Genomic DNA, 16,773 nt, shown 5'->3' with positions numbered 1-16,773 from the left:
TTACTAGACGTATTAGCAATTCACAAGTCATATATAGACAAAATTCAGTTAAGGATTTGTTTTTTCTTCAAGTCGTCCTCTAACCATGACGTACCCATTTGACCAAATATGTACATTAAATAATTGGTTGTTGACATAACAAAACACTTTATAGTGATTGCAGCTGTTGCAAGCAAAGACTTCAAATCATTTGCTCTAACTAACTTATAAATCCCAAAATGTTCACATATGATTAAAGGGATCACTTAAGACTATGCAGAGCAAAAAGTACTAAAAATAATCTATTCGCACCATCTGAACTTGGTGTCGTCCTTGCTGTTTCTCCGTGTGTTGTTCTTCAAGAACTGTCTCACTGCTTCTTTGTTAATCATGAACACAAAGACTTTTCCTTTAATCTGGCACAATTTGAGAGTATTATTAGTTAAATGGAAAGATGCATCAACGTACATAATCAACTACTTACGTCGACTGAGCTACGTGATGTAAGGGATGCAATCTGTCCTGTACTGAGCTTCTCCCCATTTACAATGATATGTCGCTTTCCAAGGTTCTTTAAGGAGAATGTTCCGTTCTTCTCTAGCTTCACCAGTGCCTAGGAAGAAAAGTATAGTCACGTATAAAGTATGGTAATCAAGAACTTTGATTAGTGAACTTATTTTAACATTGAAAGAGATAAAGAGAATCACCTGACGCCGAGATACCTTGCTCCCATAACCATATTTACCCAAGTCAATGTCAACATTCATGCCATCAGATGACCTCCCAATAATTACCTTTCAACAGACAAAATGAGCTTGTGACATATAACTAAGAGGACTACATAGGACATTGATTCTGTTACTTACATACCTCTTGTTTCCTAATAAAATGCTTAAAATCACGACCATGCAGGACAGCTAAAGCCCCTTGAGATATAATTCCTCTCGGAACTGAAGTCACTGAGCAGTGTTCCAGTCCAAGTAATGTATGCCTTGGATGCTTAGACATGTTCCGTTCTAGAAATCATAAAGCGTGACATGTCTTTTAACAATCTTTGTGGATGAAACAAAGCGAACAAAGTAACTATGAGGTACCTTCCATATCTAAGCACGAATCTGAATCATCAGGGATCAGATTCAATCTGCGTACCTGGAGATGTTTTCAAGTGAAGTCAGAGATCAGAAACACACATTTTGATTATAAAGTTTTGATAGGCTTGTGTGTCAAAGAGTAATAAAGTTTTACCATAGCATCAATGTCAGAAAAGGACATCTCATCTTCACCATCAGCTTCTTCTTCCTGGTATAAAGTTTCTGCACCTCCCACTAGAGGTATGTTTCTAACTGCAGCTACAGAGCCACACACTGACCACTGCCTACTAGGTTCTTCAAGGGTTTTCGTTAAAGGCAACGAAGAGATTCCAAGGCCAATCTTATGATCCTCACTAAGGCAAGGAGAGTTGCATGTGGACAGAGACTCAGACCCAAACAAACCCTTGTCTTCTACAACATGTTGTGATATAACATCGAACTCTGAACATTCAGACAGGTCTGTGTCACTGTCACTGCAGAAAAAGTCATCACCTTTCTCTACGTAATCGAAATCCGAAGAAGACATGTCATCATCATCATCACCACGAGCTCTCTTTCTCATAACGCAGAAGAGACCAAAACCGCTTTCAACTTTCGTCTTGGCATTGGGACTATAAGCAGCTTCAGTGGATGAAAGAGATTGATGATGACCATCCTGCACAATTACGAATCAACAAAGACTAAAACTTGGCAAAAGCCATAGAGAGATTCTTAAGGAAAATAGAGAGACGCACGAAGAAGAGGTCCTTGTTGCTGGGGTGGTCATCTTCAGCTTCCATTGATGTGCCGTTTTGGGTTTGCAATGTAGGAGTGTACGCCGTTCTCAAATAGAAGCTTTCCTTCAACTTCTTTTTACGCCGGCGAGAATTCAGAGGTCGCAAACTCTGCGGTGACACACTCAAAGCGGTAGAGAAGAACGTGGGCCAAGATTCTAGGCGTTTTCTTCTCCAAATGGGCCCAGTATTATTAGGCTCGTAACCGTTTTCCAAACCCAAAAGTGCATTGTTATTTTCCCTACGTTTTTTTAATTTTCGTGGGCCCACTTTTAAGTGGGTAGTATGCTTGGAATTTTACTTGATAATAGAAAAGGAAAAAACCGAACTGAAATCTGAACCGAAGTAGTAAAATATCCGATTTAGTTTTGTAATGTACAAGTTTAGATACCCGAACTCGATCAGTATCTAAAATCCGAACCACTACCCAAAGTCATCTGTACATATATATACCTTAACCTAAAACTAAATCGATCTCTTATCCTCCTCTCACTATAACCAAACTTACAGTCGGTTAAGCATCAATTTTGTTATTTTGGTGGGAAAGCACCAATTTTGTTATTTTGGTGGAAAATATTAGTTTGCAGATGTATAAGAAAAGCATGATTATAAAATTTTGACTATAAAATATGATTTTGTGATTTTGGCAGGATAAAATAAGATTGATAAACAGTCAAAAATAATGTTAAAACAATTATGAGAATTTTGGTTAGGTTTAGTCTATTAAAATAGATTTATATATATGAGATAAATTATTAAGACTTTGTTTAAAAGTAATAATTTTGTTATGTTTAATATATCTGATTTAAATTTATGTTAGTTATATATTTTATTGGTTTAATTTTGTATAACTCATTGTCTATTCCAGTCCAATTCATTTTAAATCAATCCACTAAATCAATTTAGTCTATTATACCCGTTAACCTATTTGTACTTAATATTTGTATCCATTAAAGTCTATGGTTAGAATATATATATATATATTCAATGGATATAAGAGAGCAGTTATATATTTAACAAAAATAGTATTTAAATTGATTACTACATAATTAAAAGTTCTTATCTTTACAATTGTTACAATTATAGAAAATAATCTGAAATAAGATAATACAAAATTAAAATAGAATAGAACTATTAGAAAATTTAATTTGGTGATATGTTTAAGTATGGAGTTTATCTTATGGATAGACAGCAATTAAAGAAGATAATATAATAAAAGAATAGAATATGCACAATGGTTTCAAGATTTAATATCTTTATTCTTTATCTTTTAACATTCAACATCATTTTATCTTTCTTTCACCTCATCACTTAACATATATTCAACTTTTACATATTACAATGATTTTGTATAATAAAATTCAATATCATATTTTACTAATTAATAATTATTTTATATGTCCAAATTAAAAACCTAGTTTATATTTATAGAGAATATAAAATAACAAATTTTGGTATAAAAATAATTTACTTAATTTTCAGTGAAATTATTGTTCTTAAATAGTTAGAAAGATATGAAAATATGAAAAATCTCTATAAAGTGAAATGTATCATCTGTGGTCCACACTTTCTTTTTATTCAATATGTTAAATTTTTTCAATACCAAATACTAGAGATCATCAAATTTGGACTTTGAATATAATCATTGTATACAACAATTAGAATATTTTATTACCTTCATTGTACATTGTGTAAGAGAGAGTCCTCGTACTTATTAAAAACCCATCTTACTCACTCCCACGTAAGAGGGTATAGAAGAAACAGAACCTGAAAACGTTTTTCTTCACAACTCTGACAAAAGAAACCACACTAATTAACTTTTTGTTTTCTTCTTCTGATCATTCCCGAGACATTCTCCATGAAAGCCAAACCCTTTACTCCCTCGGTTTCATTTCTCTGTTTTTGGGTTCTGTTGGGTTTAGGGACATCAGGATTGTTGCAGAATGATGATATAGGTATTGAGTCGGCGAGATACATAAGCTGGGAAGACTTAAGTGTTGCGGAAGATGTCAGAAGGGAGAGGAGCCTTAAACACGATAATGGGGTCAGCCGAGAATATATGGCGCCCTCAAGCGCTGAAGATGGGAGCAGAGTGATTGTGGTTGAAAAGAACGGAAGAGGAGACTCTGTTACAGTTCAAGGAGCTGTTGATATGGTTCCTGATTCCAATTCTGAGAGAGTTAAAATCTACATTCTTCCTGGGATTTACAGGTAAATCAAAGATTCTGAACAAAGACAAAACCCGTGTTTTTTAAGTAGAAGATTATAAACGTTTTGTTAACATTTATAATAAAGTTAGTAGGATAATCTTTACACATCAGTTACGTGTGTAGTTTTTGTAATACATCTTTCCACAGATTTTTTTGTCTGTGTCATACTCTTGCGTAACTGGTGAATAGAATCATCATTCCATTTATTCTAAATCTTTTTTGATGTGAAATGAATTTTCGTAATACAACTATAACTCTCTCTACTCTATCATGCATCTATGGAATAATATGGATTGAAATAGAATGAAATAGAATGTTTTTTTTATTTTCATTTTAACTGGTCGACATTTTAAGGAATACAAAAGAATTAAGCGCAAAGATTTCATTCCAAAAAATGCATTTCACAGAATCTTTGTTTTTTCTGTTATTTTTTTTTATTTTTAAAAACGTTATGTCTTGGTCGTTGCAGGGAGAAGGTGAATGTGCCGATCACAAAACCGTACATTTCGTTCATAGGCAGTCAGAAGTACGTGGGAAAGACAGTCATTAGTTGGAGCGATAAAGCTTCAGACCGTTATTCCAATGGTAGTGAGATCGGCACTTACAGAACAGCCACAGTTACAGTAGACTCTGACTTCTTCTGCGCCACTGCCATCACTATCCAGGTCTCTTCTTTGTGTTCTTATCTATGGGTGATGATTCGAGTTTGAATTTATTTGATCTGATTTTGGGAATGAGTGCAGAACACGGTGGTGGCAGTGCCGGGAGATCAAGGGAACCAAGCGGCGGCCCTGAGGATAAAAGGGGACAAAGCAATGTTGTACAGTGTAAGAATTTTGGGATCACAAGACACTCTTGATGATGAAAGTGGATCTCACTACTTCCTCAAATGCTATATCGAAGGAAATGTTGACTTCATCTTTGGCAACGCCAAGTCGCTTTACCGGGTAAATAACCCTTTTTCACTTGTCCATTAATTCTTTAATTAATATGAAAAACAAAATCATCTTACATTTTTGTGTGTCTTTTTGGTAAAAACACCACAGGACTGTTATATCCGCTCAAACGCAAAGAGGTTTGGATCCATCGCGGCTCACCATAGAGACAGAGAGAATGAAGATACTGGTTTCTCGTTTGTGAACTGTACCATCAGTGGAACAGGGAATGTTACCCTAGGAAGAGCTTGGGGAAACTACGCCAGAATTATTTATTCAAACTGTTACATTGCTGATGTCATCACTCCTGCGGGCTGGGATGACTGGAGTGACCCTGCCAGGGACAGGTAACAACAAAAAAAAAAGGATCTTGAAACTGAGCAACTCAGCTGTTCTGTCTGAAAAAAAAAACACAAAGACGATTTTTTTTTTTTTTTTTTGTAGTGAGGTGCTATTCGGAGAGTATAACTGCACCGGGAAAGGAGCGGATAGAACAGGTCGAGTACCGTGGTCGAAGAGTCTTACTCAAGATGAAGCGAAGCCTTTTCTTGGGATGGAGTTCATATCTGGAGATCAATGGCTGAGACTCTAAACTTCAGATTTTAAAAAACTCATAATGGTCCATTTAGCAGCTATGATTATTACCTAATTATTATTTTATACATTTGTAATCCGTTATTAATAAAAATCCGTTTAATAAAGCTAAACTCTTCTCTGTTCACATTCATCCACGTCACTTCTCCCTAAACACGCCACTGTCATCTTTTGCCTTTCTATGTTTAATCGGTGTGGGCTGACATATAAATTAGCCTACGTAAAATATATTAGAGGGTGTGATAGTTATGCTTTTCCAACACATCTCCCGCCATCACCCACCTTCCTCCATTATTGTCATCTACAGTTTAGGAACAACAAAGTATTGAATTCTCTTCAATTTCTCCCTTCTCTCCAACCCGATTATATAAACCGAATATGAAATTGTTTTCATTTGTAGTCGTATGTCTAAGCTATTTTGAACGAAACTGGCTTGGATCGTCATTGATGAAGACTGAGAGAGATGTTAGATCTCCTTTCACTTCAGTATGAGGATATCTCACGCTCTTGTTTCGCAATAAGCAACTCGAGTTACCTCAGTTTGAAAATCTTACTTTGGGTTATATCCCTTTCTTACCTCTGTATGAGGCTATTATTATTTGGACTTTTGTCTTGCTGGTTCTGGTTTATATGGTTTCAGGCTTGTTTTTTTCGCTGTGGAAGTTCTCTTCACAGCTCTCAAACTATATAAGGCTTGTTACCTCTGAGTTTATAACGATAATTTTTTCCAATTTTTTTTATGTTAGAAGGTTTCCGACTTGGTCGGTGAACGTGATTTGATCATAAGAACAAAGGAATTGTCACGTGAGAAGCTAATGAGCTGTCCACATGAAGTGAGAAGAGAAACGGTTACACTAAGAAAAATTATGTAAATCTATGAAATTGTAATAGAGAGAGTTAGTTGGTTAGTTGGAGCCTTGTGGCGTAGGCTTGTTATTCCTAGGAGATTCAAGATAGTTTTCTCTGTAATTCCATTGTAACCTCTGTTTTTGATAGAAATATACTTGAGTTCTATCATAATGAAATGGTGAAATGATGTTTTATGTCTACACATTTTCTCATGCGTTTTTTCATCTGAAATTTTATTAAATAGGTCAAGCTCAATAAAACAATGCTCAACATACTTTACAAACAAAATGTTAACTGAAAATCAAACTAAAGATCCAAAACAAACGGGCCAAAACGAAAAGACCCCAAAACAAATGGGCCAAACTAAACAAACAAAAACCCATAACAGTGAGTTATTACACGCTTTTTCAAGGGTGACTGCTTCTAGGCAAACCTCCTGACTATTTTAGCACGTATGGACATCTTAATATTTTTTGCAGAATTTATAGCTGGCACCAATGTGAATGAATATAAGTTTCATTGCCCAAACACGATTATTAGAGAAAAACCATCAGGCTTCTATCACGTGTCTGATTGCCCTGCAAATAATAGACACACGTCAATCCACGAGACCGTCATCTTCCTTCTACCAAAAAAGCGTCACGACAAAGTTCTGCCTACTACGAAACCAAACTTAGAGAAAACCCGTTCAAATCAAATGGTTCTCAGCCTAAGTCAGTCAAGGAATCTAGTCTCACAGATCAACCGCTTCAAAGAGAAACCAATCGACATCAATCGAACTCAGACCTTCCCGATCCGTACATGCACTATGATCATTTTTATTGATAGAGGAAAAGCCTGAAAATGAAAACCACCTTATCCAAAAGAAAGGAATAAGCAAAGGAAGATTGAGAAAGAAAATCGGTTGAGCACATAAACACTAGAAAAGTTGACAGAACTAGGAAAACCCCAACGGAAGTGAAGAGGATCACTTCTCAGAGTCAAAAACCGGCAAATATAGTGTTACGGGAACCACCGCTTCCCAGAAATAAGCATAGACAAACAAAAAGACTTGAATACTCTCATCATCTCCTCCGTAAAAAGTTTTTTTCCCATGCATTTTCATTTCGTGTGGGAAGGTTTTATTAATGGGTCGGTTTAGTTATATGATATCCAAACCGTAAATAGAAGAATCGGAACAATATCAAAAAGAAAAGTCAACATAACTCTCTTGTCTTTTCAGAATCTACTCTCTTTTTTTTTTCCTCGAGAAAAAAATTACTTTAACGGAAAGAAGCTGTAAGAGAAAATCCACAACAAGCAAGCGAGAAGGATTACACTTTCTTCTTCGTCTTCTGATTGTAAACTGAGAGACATCGAGAGATTCGTTTATCGTCGTAGTAATGGCGGGAATAGCTATAGTCTTAGATCTACTTAAGAAATCTCATAACACTCACCGTATCCACTCATCGTCCTCGCTCTCTCCCGCCTCCGTCGCCGTTTCCGCTGCCGCCAGTGCTCCCTTCGCCTCTAGGTTTCTCTTCGGGTACTTCTCCTCTTCTTCTCTTCTCTTTATATTGATTGGATCCTCTATTTTGTATTTGATTAGATCGTTATAGATTAGTGTTATTGGATTTTGATTAAATCTCTTAGTGCCTTTTGTTCGTGGTTCTAACCATTGTGTGAGAGGTCCCTAGTTCGAGTGAAAGCTGAGACAAAACTAATATTACATAAAAATAAAATAAAAATTGAACAAAAAACTGTTTCTGTTAAACAGTTCCTTTGAGCCTCGAGTTGCGTACTGTGATGCTGCAGCAGCTGGAATAGATGATGACTACATTGCCGCTATACGGAGAGTGTCTGCTGATGGTTTGCAGCTTCAACCTCCTACGTACATTCCTAGCTCTAAGGTGTACAGTGTCCAGCCAAAGCCGCTTTTCTCGGCCTTTGAGTTCAGGGCGCTTGCGATGACCACGGTGAGATCTCTCCTCATGTTCTATCTGCCTCTTCTGGAGGCTAAACCGGCTTCAGAAGACGATGATGATGATTTCTTAAACAATGCTCAAGAAGAACAACGCCGCGTAGATTTGATTGTTCCTCTTAAAAAGTCAGCCAAGCAGATTGCACGTGAGGTTAGTAGAGAGGCTGAAACTGTGAACAGTATGTATCATTCAAAGGTTGCTTCATGATGTTAACTGCTAATTTCGGGTGTGTATATGATTCAGACCACAGTTGTGACTACTAGGAGAGTTCTTGAAAGGGTGGCTGTTAGTTATGTCTCGCAGCGTATGGCATGGAAACTTCTAAAGGGTAACACATCATCTTCTATTACTTTGCTTACCAACAACAATCATTACAGAATAATACTGTAATATATAACATAAAAGTTAGTAGAACAGAACAATTAGCTCGGTAAACTGATCATTTGGATTAATAACTATATGTATATATATGCAGATGTGCCTCAGTCAACTTTACGCAAAGCTGGGAGAGGCTGGCCCACACATGTATACATCTATAAAGTCAGCCAGACAACTCTTAGAGGTTTGATCATTTCTATCTTACATGAGCGATCTCCTTAAGCTTACATATATATGTTGTGTCATTGGTGGGGTTTACGCAGGACACTTCCTTGGTATTGCAGCATCATGGACAGTTCAAGTAGGCATAGAGATCTACAGATGTGTGTCCCGGTATGTTAAACCCAAGGACGACGAAGAAGAAGAAGAAGGGGAACAAGTTGTGATATTAGAGCAAGCCAAGGATCTTGGAAACAAAGTTGTGGGCATCACAGTAAGATGTGGTGCTTCCTTAGTTTTTGCTGCTATTGGAGCTGGCATTTGCTCATGTCTCATACGTCCCTCCATGGGCCAATGGATCGGTATGCTCAACTGTTATTGATAACTTGATGGATGTTTTCACATTTTGTAACGATGATTGATGTGTGTATTTGTTTATTTATTGCAGGGTGCACGCTGGGGGACTTGGCTGGTCCGATGGTTGTTTCGATTTGCTTGCAGAAGACTCTTCAAGCTGATAGTTAACTTCTTTTGTGGAAATTGAATTCTACTCTGTCATCCAATTTAATTCAGAGCGCTTTGTTTTTGGGTTTCCGAAATTTTCTTATAGTTTTAACTGAAATCTTGAAACATTTTGATTGATGGACTCAAAATGTACAATAGTACAATAAGTCAGGTGATTATTTCCTGAATGATTTAATGTTATTCTTAAAGTTTCTTCTTGTTAAGTATTGACTCGCATGTTATTCGTCTGCGTGAAAGAATGGATGTACAAATCATGCCATTTTTCTTACACCATTCGTGTTGTTTTAAAACATCTCATGTTGCTTATGTGCTTAAATGAAACGGCGCATTTCAATTTAGCGAGTCTCCGTTCAATATAGACAACACTATTGATGGGAAGGTTACTGGCTTTAAAATAGTTGAGGCTTTAAAAAATTAAAATTTTAATTAAAGGCTTTCATCTGATCTAAACATAGTTTGGAGTTTTAAATCACTAAAAAACTAAGGAGTTTTAAGCATTTCGTGTTATTTATGTGGTTAAATGAAACACAGCGTTTTAATTTAAAGGATCTCTATTCAGAAAAGATGACTCTGTCGGGGGTTAACGTCATTGACGGTTTAAAACATAAAGTTTTAGTTGGATTTTCCATCCGATCTAAAAATAGTTGGAGTTTAAATTACTAAAAACCTATTTAAAAACATAAAATTTTAGTTGAGAGTCTTTTTATCCGATCTAAAAATAGTTAGGGTTTAAATCACTTTAAAAAAGTAATAATTAATTTGCATGCATATTAATAGTATGCAATAATTTATTGATCTACAAATAAAGAAGAAAAGTTATCGAGCAATATGATAACTCGTGACCATGATGTCTCCCTCTTTGACAAGCATGGTCACGTCAAAGCTTAGTGGAGCTTCCTTCTTCAATTCTTTATCTCAATAAACTTACGCAATGCATAAATCTAGAGACCCTTCCCACCGGAATCAACCTTCTATATCTCTATTGCCTCGATCTAAGTGGATCGTCAAGGTTGACGAGCTTTCCTGATATCTCGGCCAACATATCACAGCTCTTTCTATGTGAAACAGCAATAGAAGAAGTCCCATGGTGGATTGAAAAGTTTTCTCATCTCTGTTGCCAACGTATGAATGGATGCAACCATTTACGAAGTGTTTCCTTAAACATTTCAAAACTGAGGTATCTTGAGATAATCGACGACTTTTCGTACTGCCGGTCATTGGTTAGACCTAGCTGAAATGATTGCCCAAATGTGGTGGCAACGAAAAAATAAGAAAAAAATCTTATGACTATCAGCTGAAAATTAATCAATTTTTTTAAAAAATTTATTTGGTTGGTAGCTTTGAATGAGTCTATACAAGATTCAATTTTTTTTTTTTTGGGTTTCTAGTTGTTTTGGCTTGACATGAGTGTTAATGTCTCTGAAAATTCCAAATATGTTTGTGATTTAGTAGTCTCAATTCTAGGTATTAAGCCAAAGAAAACAATTCCATTTTGCTGTTATGGTTTTCATGAAGGATAAATTAGTAGTTCACCATTTCAGACAATTAAGAGTTACCGCTTACACAAATTTATCCAGACGGCAAAATGATGAGGTAGGTAAAATGTCTTAAAATATTTATTATTAATTGATACATAATTTATTACCTGATAAATATTTTGATAAAAAAAAATTCAGTGTATACTTTTGTTTCACATATGGGTTGTTTGGTGATAAATTAGGTGATATATGGTTTTGACTTGATACATTTTTCTCGATAAATGATTTGTTACATGATAAATGATTTGATACATAGTTTGTGACTTAATATGTTAATTAATAAATAGTTTGTTATCCGTTAAATAATTTTTACATGACATGGATTGTTAGCTAATACAGACTTTGATATCAAAGTGTTGATAAATTGTTGTATGATGTTACAAAAGACTTGTTGTTAATTGATATATTGTTTGTAAAACTCATTAATATTTTGATAAAATATTATAGAAGATTTTTCTTTAATTGATACATGGTTTGTAACGAATGAGTACAAAATAAATTTTGTAAAATAAAAATTTCTGAGAATTATTTATTCAAAATACTTTTTTGTTGTCCATCTTTTTGTCTCAAAAACTGGAGTAAACGAGTGGAGTAAGCTTGGCAACTTACATCCTGATATGTTTTTTGCTCTCTGCATCGACATTGCATCATGACGGAAGGGTAAGATCGTCAATTCATAGCGTAATGGGTATGGCTCAGCCTCTTAATGTCATACACCGTGTGTAGGTTACTAATATGGATTTCATTTATGTATATTTAGCTAATTGTCTCATTCAAATTTACATTTTTAAATACTTATTGATTAAGACTTCACTGAAAATTGGTTAGACATGTCTATCTAGTAGGGATAATCTTAAACTCTTAAACTAAAAAAATCTTAAACTAAATTTTGATTTTCCACCGATATTTAATTATTGTACCGGAAGGTGGGGTTTGTATCCCGATCCAGGAGAGTATTCTGAACACGAAATCTGAACCGTCCATAAACCCCAAACGTCCGACGTGGCAATTTAACTGTATTTAAAAACCGGTACTGCGTCCGGATGGTATTGGTTCTGATTCGAGCGGAACAATTATTAAAAAAAGAAGAAGAGTAGAGTGCCTTTGGATATAGCAGAGCGAGGTGAGATTCCAAAGTCTTCTCCTTTATCGAGTCTCACTGTGTGAGCTTCTTTTCTTTTGATCTTTACTTGCCAGCTTCGCCTGAATTCGCATGTGGGTTCTTTCTATTTTGCTTTCTTGATGAATGTTGTCTTTGCTTGATGAAGTCGCGTTTAGGGTTTGTGTTTGCCTTTCTCTCTGATCTGCAAATTTGTGCTTAGCTTAGCTGAAAAGCCTTCGAATTTGAGGTTCCAGAGAGAGAGAGAGAGAGAGAGAGAGAGATAGGAACCGTATGAGTGTTTGGTTTTGTCTGAGTTAGTTTGTTTTGGATCTAAATCTATGTTTTTTTTTTTGTTTTTTTTTCCAGAAAGTATTCAAATTTATGATAATTTTTCTGTTTAGATTTGATCTGAATTATTAAGAAGAACTTAGTGGGTGTGTCTATTTCCTTTGAAAAAATTGAAACTTTTTTTTTTCTTTTCAACCTGTTGTATGTAGAAAGATAGAATGCAATGAAGTTTACATGTTGCAATGAGTTTGTTCCTTCTTTTGAATGCTTTCTTACTTGCACACTCCGTTTCTTTGTGAGATTTGGAATTCATCTTGAACTAATATGTTTTCATGAATCTGGTCTTGTAGATCTGCTGAGCACTGAATTAACGATGGGGGAGGAAGATACGAATACGAAGGTCACCGTGGAGCCAACAGCGAATGGGACCACTTCTCTTCCGAAGCCATCAGATGCAATCACTGGAAAACAAGCGGTTGAGAATGCTAGCGCCAAAGAAACACATGAAACCAAGAAAAACGAGGATACTGCTCCTGAGAAAATGGAGATAGATGAAGAAAAGAATGAGGGGGAAGATAAAGAGGCAGAGGCTGAGGCTGCAGAAAAAGAAAAAGAAAACAAAGCTGAGACTGAGAAAACAGAAGACAAGGAGCAAGCAGAGATTGCTAAAACGGAAGAAGATAATGGAATACCAGAAGCTAACAAAATGGAGGATGAAGACACAGATGGCAAGAAGTTAGAAGCTGATGATGGTGTTTCTGGAGGTGCTACTGAAGAAGATACTGAGATGAAGGAAGCTGTGGTGTCTGAAGATAATAAAGACGTAAAGGGTGCTGAAAATGAAGGGGTGGACAAGATTGATGCTACTGAAGGAGCCCAAGATAAAGCTGAGAAAGAGTCAGAGGAGGAGAAACTAGAAGGAGGGAAAGTAAATGGAAACGAAGAAGAGGATAAAGAGGAAGAGAAGTTGGCTGGTGGAGACAAGGAGGACAATACAGAAGCGGATGATAACAAAGAAGAGGCAGCAAAGGAAAATAATGAGGGGAAGGAGGAAGAAACAAACAAAGAAGAAGCGGAGGCTGACGCTAAGGTGGAGGAGGCTAAAGTGGAGGACAACACAACAGAGAGTAAGGATGAAAATGATAATGAGAATGAAGATGTAGAGGAGGAGAAGGAAGATGATAAAGACGAGAGCATGGATGAGAAAGAAGATGAAAAAGAAAAGAGCAATGATGAAACAGAAGGTGGAGATAAAGAAGATAGCAAGAAGTCTAGCAAGCGAGAGAAAGGGAAGAATGAGAAGGCTCGCGGGAAGACACAGAGTGAGAAAGAAAAGAAGGATACTGAATCTAAGACTCCTTACAGCTCTGATCGCCCTGTCCGTGAGAGAAAATCTGTTGAGAGGCTTGTCGCTGTGGTTGATAAAGATTCTTCAAAGGAGTTCCAAGTTGAAAAGGTTTTGCCAATAGTTTCATGTGTTTTGGTCTCTATAGTGTATTATCTGTTAGATCTGTTTAATGATTTTACCTTTGGATGTTGCAGGGAAAAGGAACACCTCTCAAAGATATCCCCAATGGTATGTTCCTATTCCAAATAGCCATTTTAAAGTTCCTCTCTGCATAATCTAAATGATTATGTGAAGATGATTGCCATGACCATAGTTTCTAAATGCTTATTTTTCTCACCTGCTCAATCACTTGAAACGAAGTTGATAAGTTGTATGTTTCTCTGCAGTTGCTAACAAGATATCAAGGAGGAAGCCTGATGATGTTCTCAAGCTGCTGCACACAATTCTATTTGGTGGGAGAAGAGGGAAAGTGAGCATCTCTTTGTATCCTTTCATTGATATCCTCACGATGCTAATCATGTTTATATGTGACTCGATTGTATTGCTCTGACAGGCTGCTCAGGTCAAGGCAAACATATTGCGCTTTTCTGGCTACAAATGGCAAGGAGATGAGGTAGGCGGCATACACACATTAGGCTTGATGTACATATATGCTCATCTCATTTGTCCTTGCATTGTAATTGATTTCTCAAATGACACATGCCAGGAAAAGGCAAAAGACAAAGTAAAAGAAAAGCTTGACAAATGCAACAAAGAAAGGCTGTTGGAGTTTTGTGATCTCTTTGACATATATGTTGGCAAGGCTACAAGAAAGAAGAAGGTTATTATGGCACATTCGTTTTTTGTGTAGCTGCACTCTTTCCAATGTAATCAACTTGGCAACTGACTTTGTGGTTGTTTTCTCAAATATAGGAAGATATTGTTGCGAAGCTGTTTGACTTTTTGGAGAAGCCACATGCGACTACTGATGATCTAGTTAATGAGGAGGAAGAGAAGGTAAGTTTGGTATTAGAAACACTTTTTCTGCATTTGAGCTTGAAATGTTTTTTTTTTTGTATTTACCAATATATTTTTTCTGTTGTAAAGAGCGCAAAGCGCAAAAGAACTCCTAAGAAAAGTTCGCAAGCAGCTGGAAGTTCATCTTCAAAACGATCAGCAAAGGTATTATTCAATAGCTTGGAACTTGAGGTTGTTGAAAACTGTGAAGAGCATGTGTGTGTCGGTTTAATGTGTATGAAGCTGTCTGGTCAAGGGACCTGAGATGTGATTAATTTATTTGTGTATTTTTTTTCTCAGAGCCAAAAAAAGACTGATGAAGCAACAAGGAGTGACAAAAAGAGCTTAACTCATTCTGATGATGAGTCTGAAGAAGAGGAGGAAGAAGAAGAGAAAGAGGAGGAGGAGGCAGAGGCAGAGGAGGAGGAGAAAGAAGAAAAGATGGAAGAGGAGGAGAATGAAAACGGGATTCCTGACAAATCGGATGATGAGGCGCCTCAGCCTTCTGAAAGCGAGGAGAAGGTTGAATCTGAGGAGGAGTCAGAGGAAGAAACTAAAAAGAAGAAACGTGTTTCTAGGAAAGTGTCTGGTGGAAAGAAAGAGTCTGCTGCAGCAGGGAAATCAAGAAGCAAGAAAGCTGCAGTTTCTGAGAAACCCAGTCCACCACCGAAGAAAGTTACTCAAAAGCGCTCAGCAGGAAAACGTAAGAAGTTTGATGACGACGACGACACTGAAACAAGTCCAAAGGCATCATCCTCTAAGAGGAAGAAGACTGAGAAACCTGCCAAGGAGCAGTCCTCTGTTCCTTCAAAATCAGCACCCAAAGAGAAACCAGGTTTGTTCATATCCTCTCTTTTTTTTAAATCTTTCATTGAGAGTGAAGAGCATTTTGACTACATGCATTTGTCATAAGCTGGGGAAATATTAGTCACTTCATCTGCTTTTATAGGAAAAAGAGGAGGAAAAGGGAAAGACAAAAACAAGGAACCTAGTGATGAGGAGTTGAAAACTGCAATTGTTGACATCTTGAAAGTGGTTGACTTCAACACGGTGAGGATTTAAACTTATGAAAGATCCGTGTCATGAAAACTTTATTGTAATTTGAGCTTATTAGAAGATAGATATCTAACAAAGGCTTTTATCATTTTTTTTTTGACAGGCCACATTCAGTGACATCCTCAAGCGACTAGGTATGAACCAGATGATATTGTTCCCTAGCAGTTCTTTTCCTGCATATGGTATTGGGTAACGTGGATTGTTTTCACCTTTGTCTTTTCAGTTGGGAAGTTTGATATCGATCTCACCTCAAAAAAATCATCGATAAAGCTGATGATCCAAGATGAGCTCACAAAGCTAGCAGATGAAGCCGATGCTGAGGAAGGAGAAGAAGAGGATGCTGAGAAAGAGAGAGAGAAAGCTGGAGGAGGATCTGGTGGTGGTGGAGAGGAGGTTAAGGCCTGATCACAGAGCACATAGATCTTAGTCTTAGCTACTACTTCATCTTCAAGGGGTCTCTATATCCCTATTTGCCTATTGTCAGTCACTAGGCAAGTATATTAGAGAATGTAATTTGCTTGTTGTTGTTGCCTGGAGTTGTGCTACAAGCAGGTTTTATTTTACTTTTGGTAGAGTCTGAGAGAGAGGAAGAAGCTGATGAGTGGTGGCTTACTTACCATATAATTAAGCAGCTTCATTTGTGTAGACGATTTGACATAAGCTCCTCTAGGATTTATTCCCCATTTTAAACACCATTATGATTTTTAGGTTTTTCCTTTTTAAGACATTTTGTTCAAACTTTCAACACTCTAAAACTGTTCTCTGCATTTTGATCCCTTTGCCCCATTTTAATTTGGTCTAGCAGTAAGGGAGGAGACCATTGGTGTTGACATTAATGATCTTTTCTACCAAACTAATACCAAGCTGAGTGGTGCCACATTGATGGATTGCAGAGAAAGAAGGGACACATTCAAGCAAACAAGAAAGCAAAACTATTAGAAACATATTCTAATGAATCAAGCAATGTCTCAAGTGAACAAAGGAAGAATAT

General features: G+C 36.6%; 4 protein-coding genes across 5 annotated transcripts; 3 read left to right on the top strand and 1 right to left on the bottom strand.

The window, feature by feature from the left end:
* Positions 1 to 97: 97 nt before the first annotated feature.
* On the bottom strand, positions 98 to 1,981 carry LOC106389814 (microspherule protein 1). Its single transcript, XM_013830163.3, has 7 exons — positions 1,805 to 1,981; positions 1,225 to 1,725; positions 1,074 to 1,128; positions 850 to 995; positions 687 to 773; positions 464 to 592; positions 98 to 395 (listed from the first exon to the last, which is right to left on the bottom strand). Exons 1-7 carry the CDS (start codon positions 1,847 to 1,849, stop codon positions 282 to 284), a joined length of 1,077 nt encoding a protein of 358 aa, XP_013685617.1. The 5' UTR covers positions 1,850 to 1,981; the 3' UTR covers positions 98 to 281.
* A 1,448-nt stretch (positions 1,982 to 3,429) lies between these two features.
* Positions 3,430 to 5,683, top strand: LOC106418408 (pectinesterase QRT1). Its single transcript, XM_013859112.3, has 5 exons — positions 3,430 to 4,054; positions 4,523 to 4,718; positions 4,797 to 5,000; positions 5,100 to 5,335; positions 5,433 to 5,683. The coding sequence occupies exons 1-5, from the start codon at positions 3,702 to 3,704 to the stop codon at positions 5,578 to 5,580; spliced, it is 1,137 nt and encodes a 378-aa protein (XP_013714566.2). The 5' UTR covers positions 3,430 to 3,701; the 3' UTR covers positions 5,581 to 5,683.
* A 1,943-nt stretch (positions 5,684 to 7,626) lies between these two features.
* On the top strand, positions 7,627 to 9,657 carry LOC106389796. Of its 2 annotated transcripts, none has more exons than XM_048751254.1 (6): positions 7,627 to 7,956; positions 8,188 to 8,542; positions 8,636 to 8,720; positions 8,868 to 8,954; positions 9,055 to 9,291; positions 9,378 to 9,657. In XM_048751254.1, the coding sequence occupies exons 1-6, from the start codon at positions 7,814 to 7,816 to the stop codon at positions 9,452 to 9,454; spliced, it is 984 nt and encodes a 327-aa protein (XP_048607211.1). In that variant the 5' UTR covers positions 7,627 to 7,813; the 3' UTR covers positions 9,455 to 9,657. The 2 variants fall into 2 exon arrangements, with proteins under 2 accessions (XP_048607211.1, XP_013685598.2); XM_013830144.3 differs by having other exon boundaries at positions 7,635 to 7,956; positions 9,034 to 9,291.
* Positions 9,658 to 11,913: 2,256 nt separating this feature from the next.
* Positions 11,914 to 16,485, top strand: LOC106389775 (DEK domain-containing chromatin-associated protein 4-like). Its single transcript, XM_048751241.1, has 12 exons — positions 11,914 to 12,115; positions 12,733 to 13,838; positions 13,925 to 13,958; positions 14,117 to 14,199; positions 14,284 to 14,343; positions 14,437 to 14,550; positions 14,643 to 14,726; positions 14,817 to 14,891; positions 15,027 to 15,561; positions 15,676 to 15,776; positions 15,886 to 15,916; positions 16,006 to 16,485. The coding sequence occupies exons 2-12, from the start codon at positions 12,756 to 12,758 to the stop codon at positions 16,185 to 16,187; spliced, it is 2,382 nt and encodes a 793-aa protein (XP_048607198.1). The 5' UTR covers positions 11,914 to 12,115; positions 12,733 to 12,755; the 3' UTR covers positions 16,188 to 16,485.
* Positions 16,486 to 16,773: the final 288 nt, after the last annotated feature.

The sequence above is a fragment of the Brassica napus genome, chromosome A2 (genome assembly GCF_020379485.1).
Source record: "Brassica napus cultivar Da-Ae chromosome A2, Da-Ae, whole genome shotgun sequence".
In the NCBI taxonomy this organism is placed as follows: domain Eukaryota; kingdom Viridiplantae; phylum Streptophyta; class Magnoliopsida; order Brassicales; family Brassicaceae; genus Brassica; species Brassica napus.
Note: the sequence above shows the minus strand (reverse complement) of the source record. Positions and strands in the feature narration are given on the sequence as shown.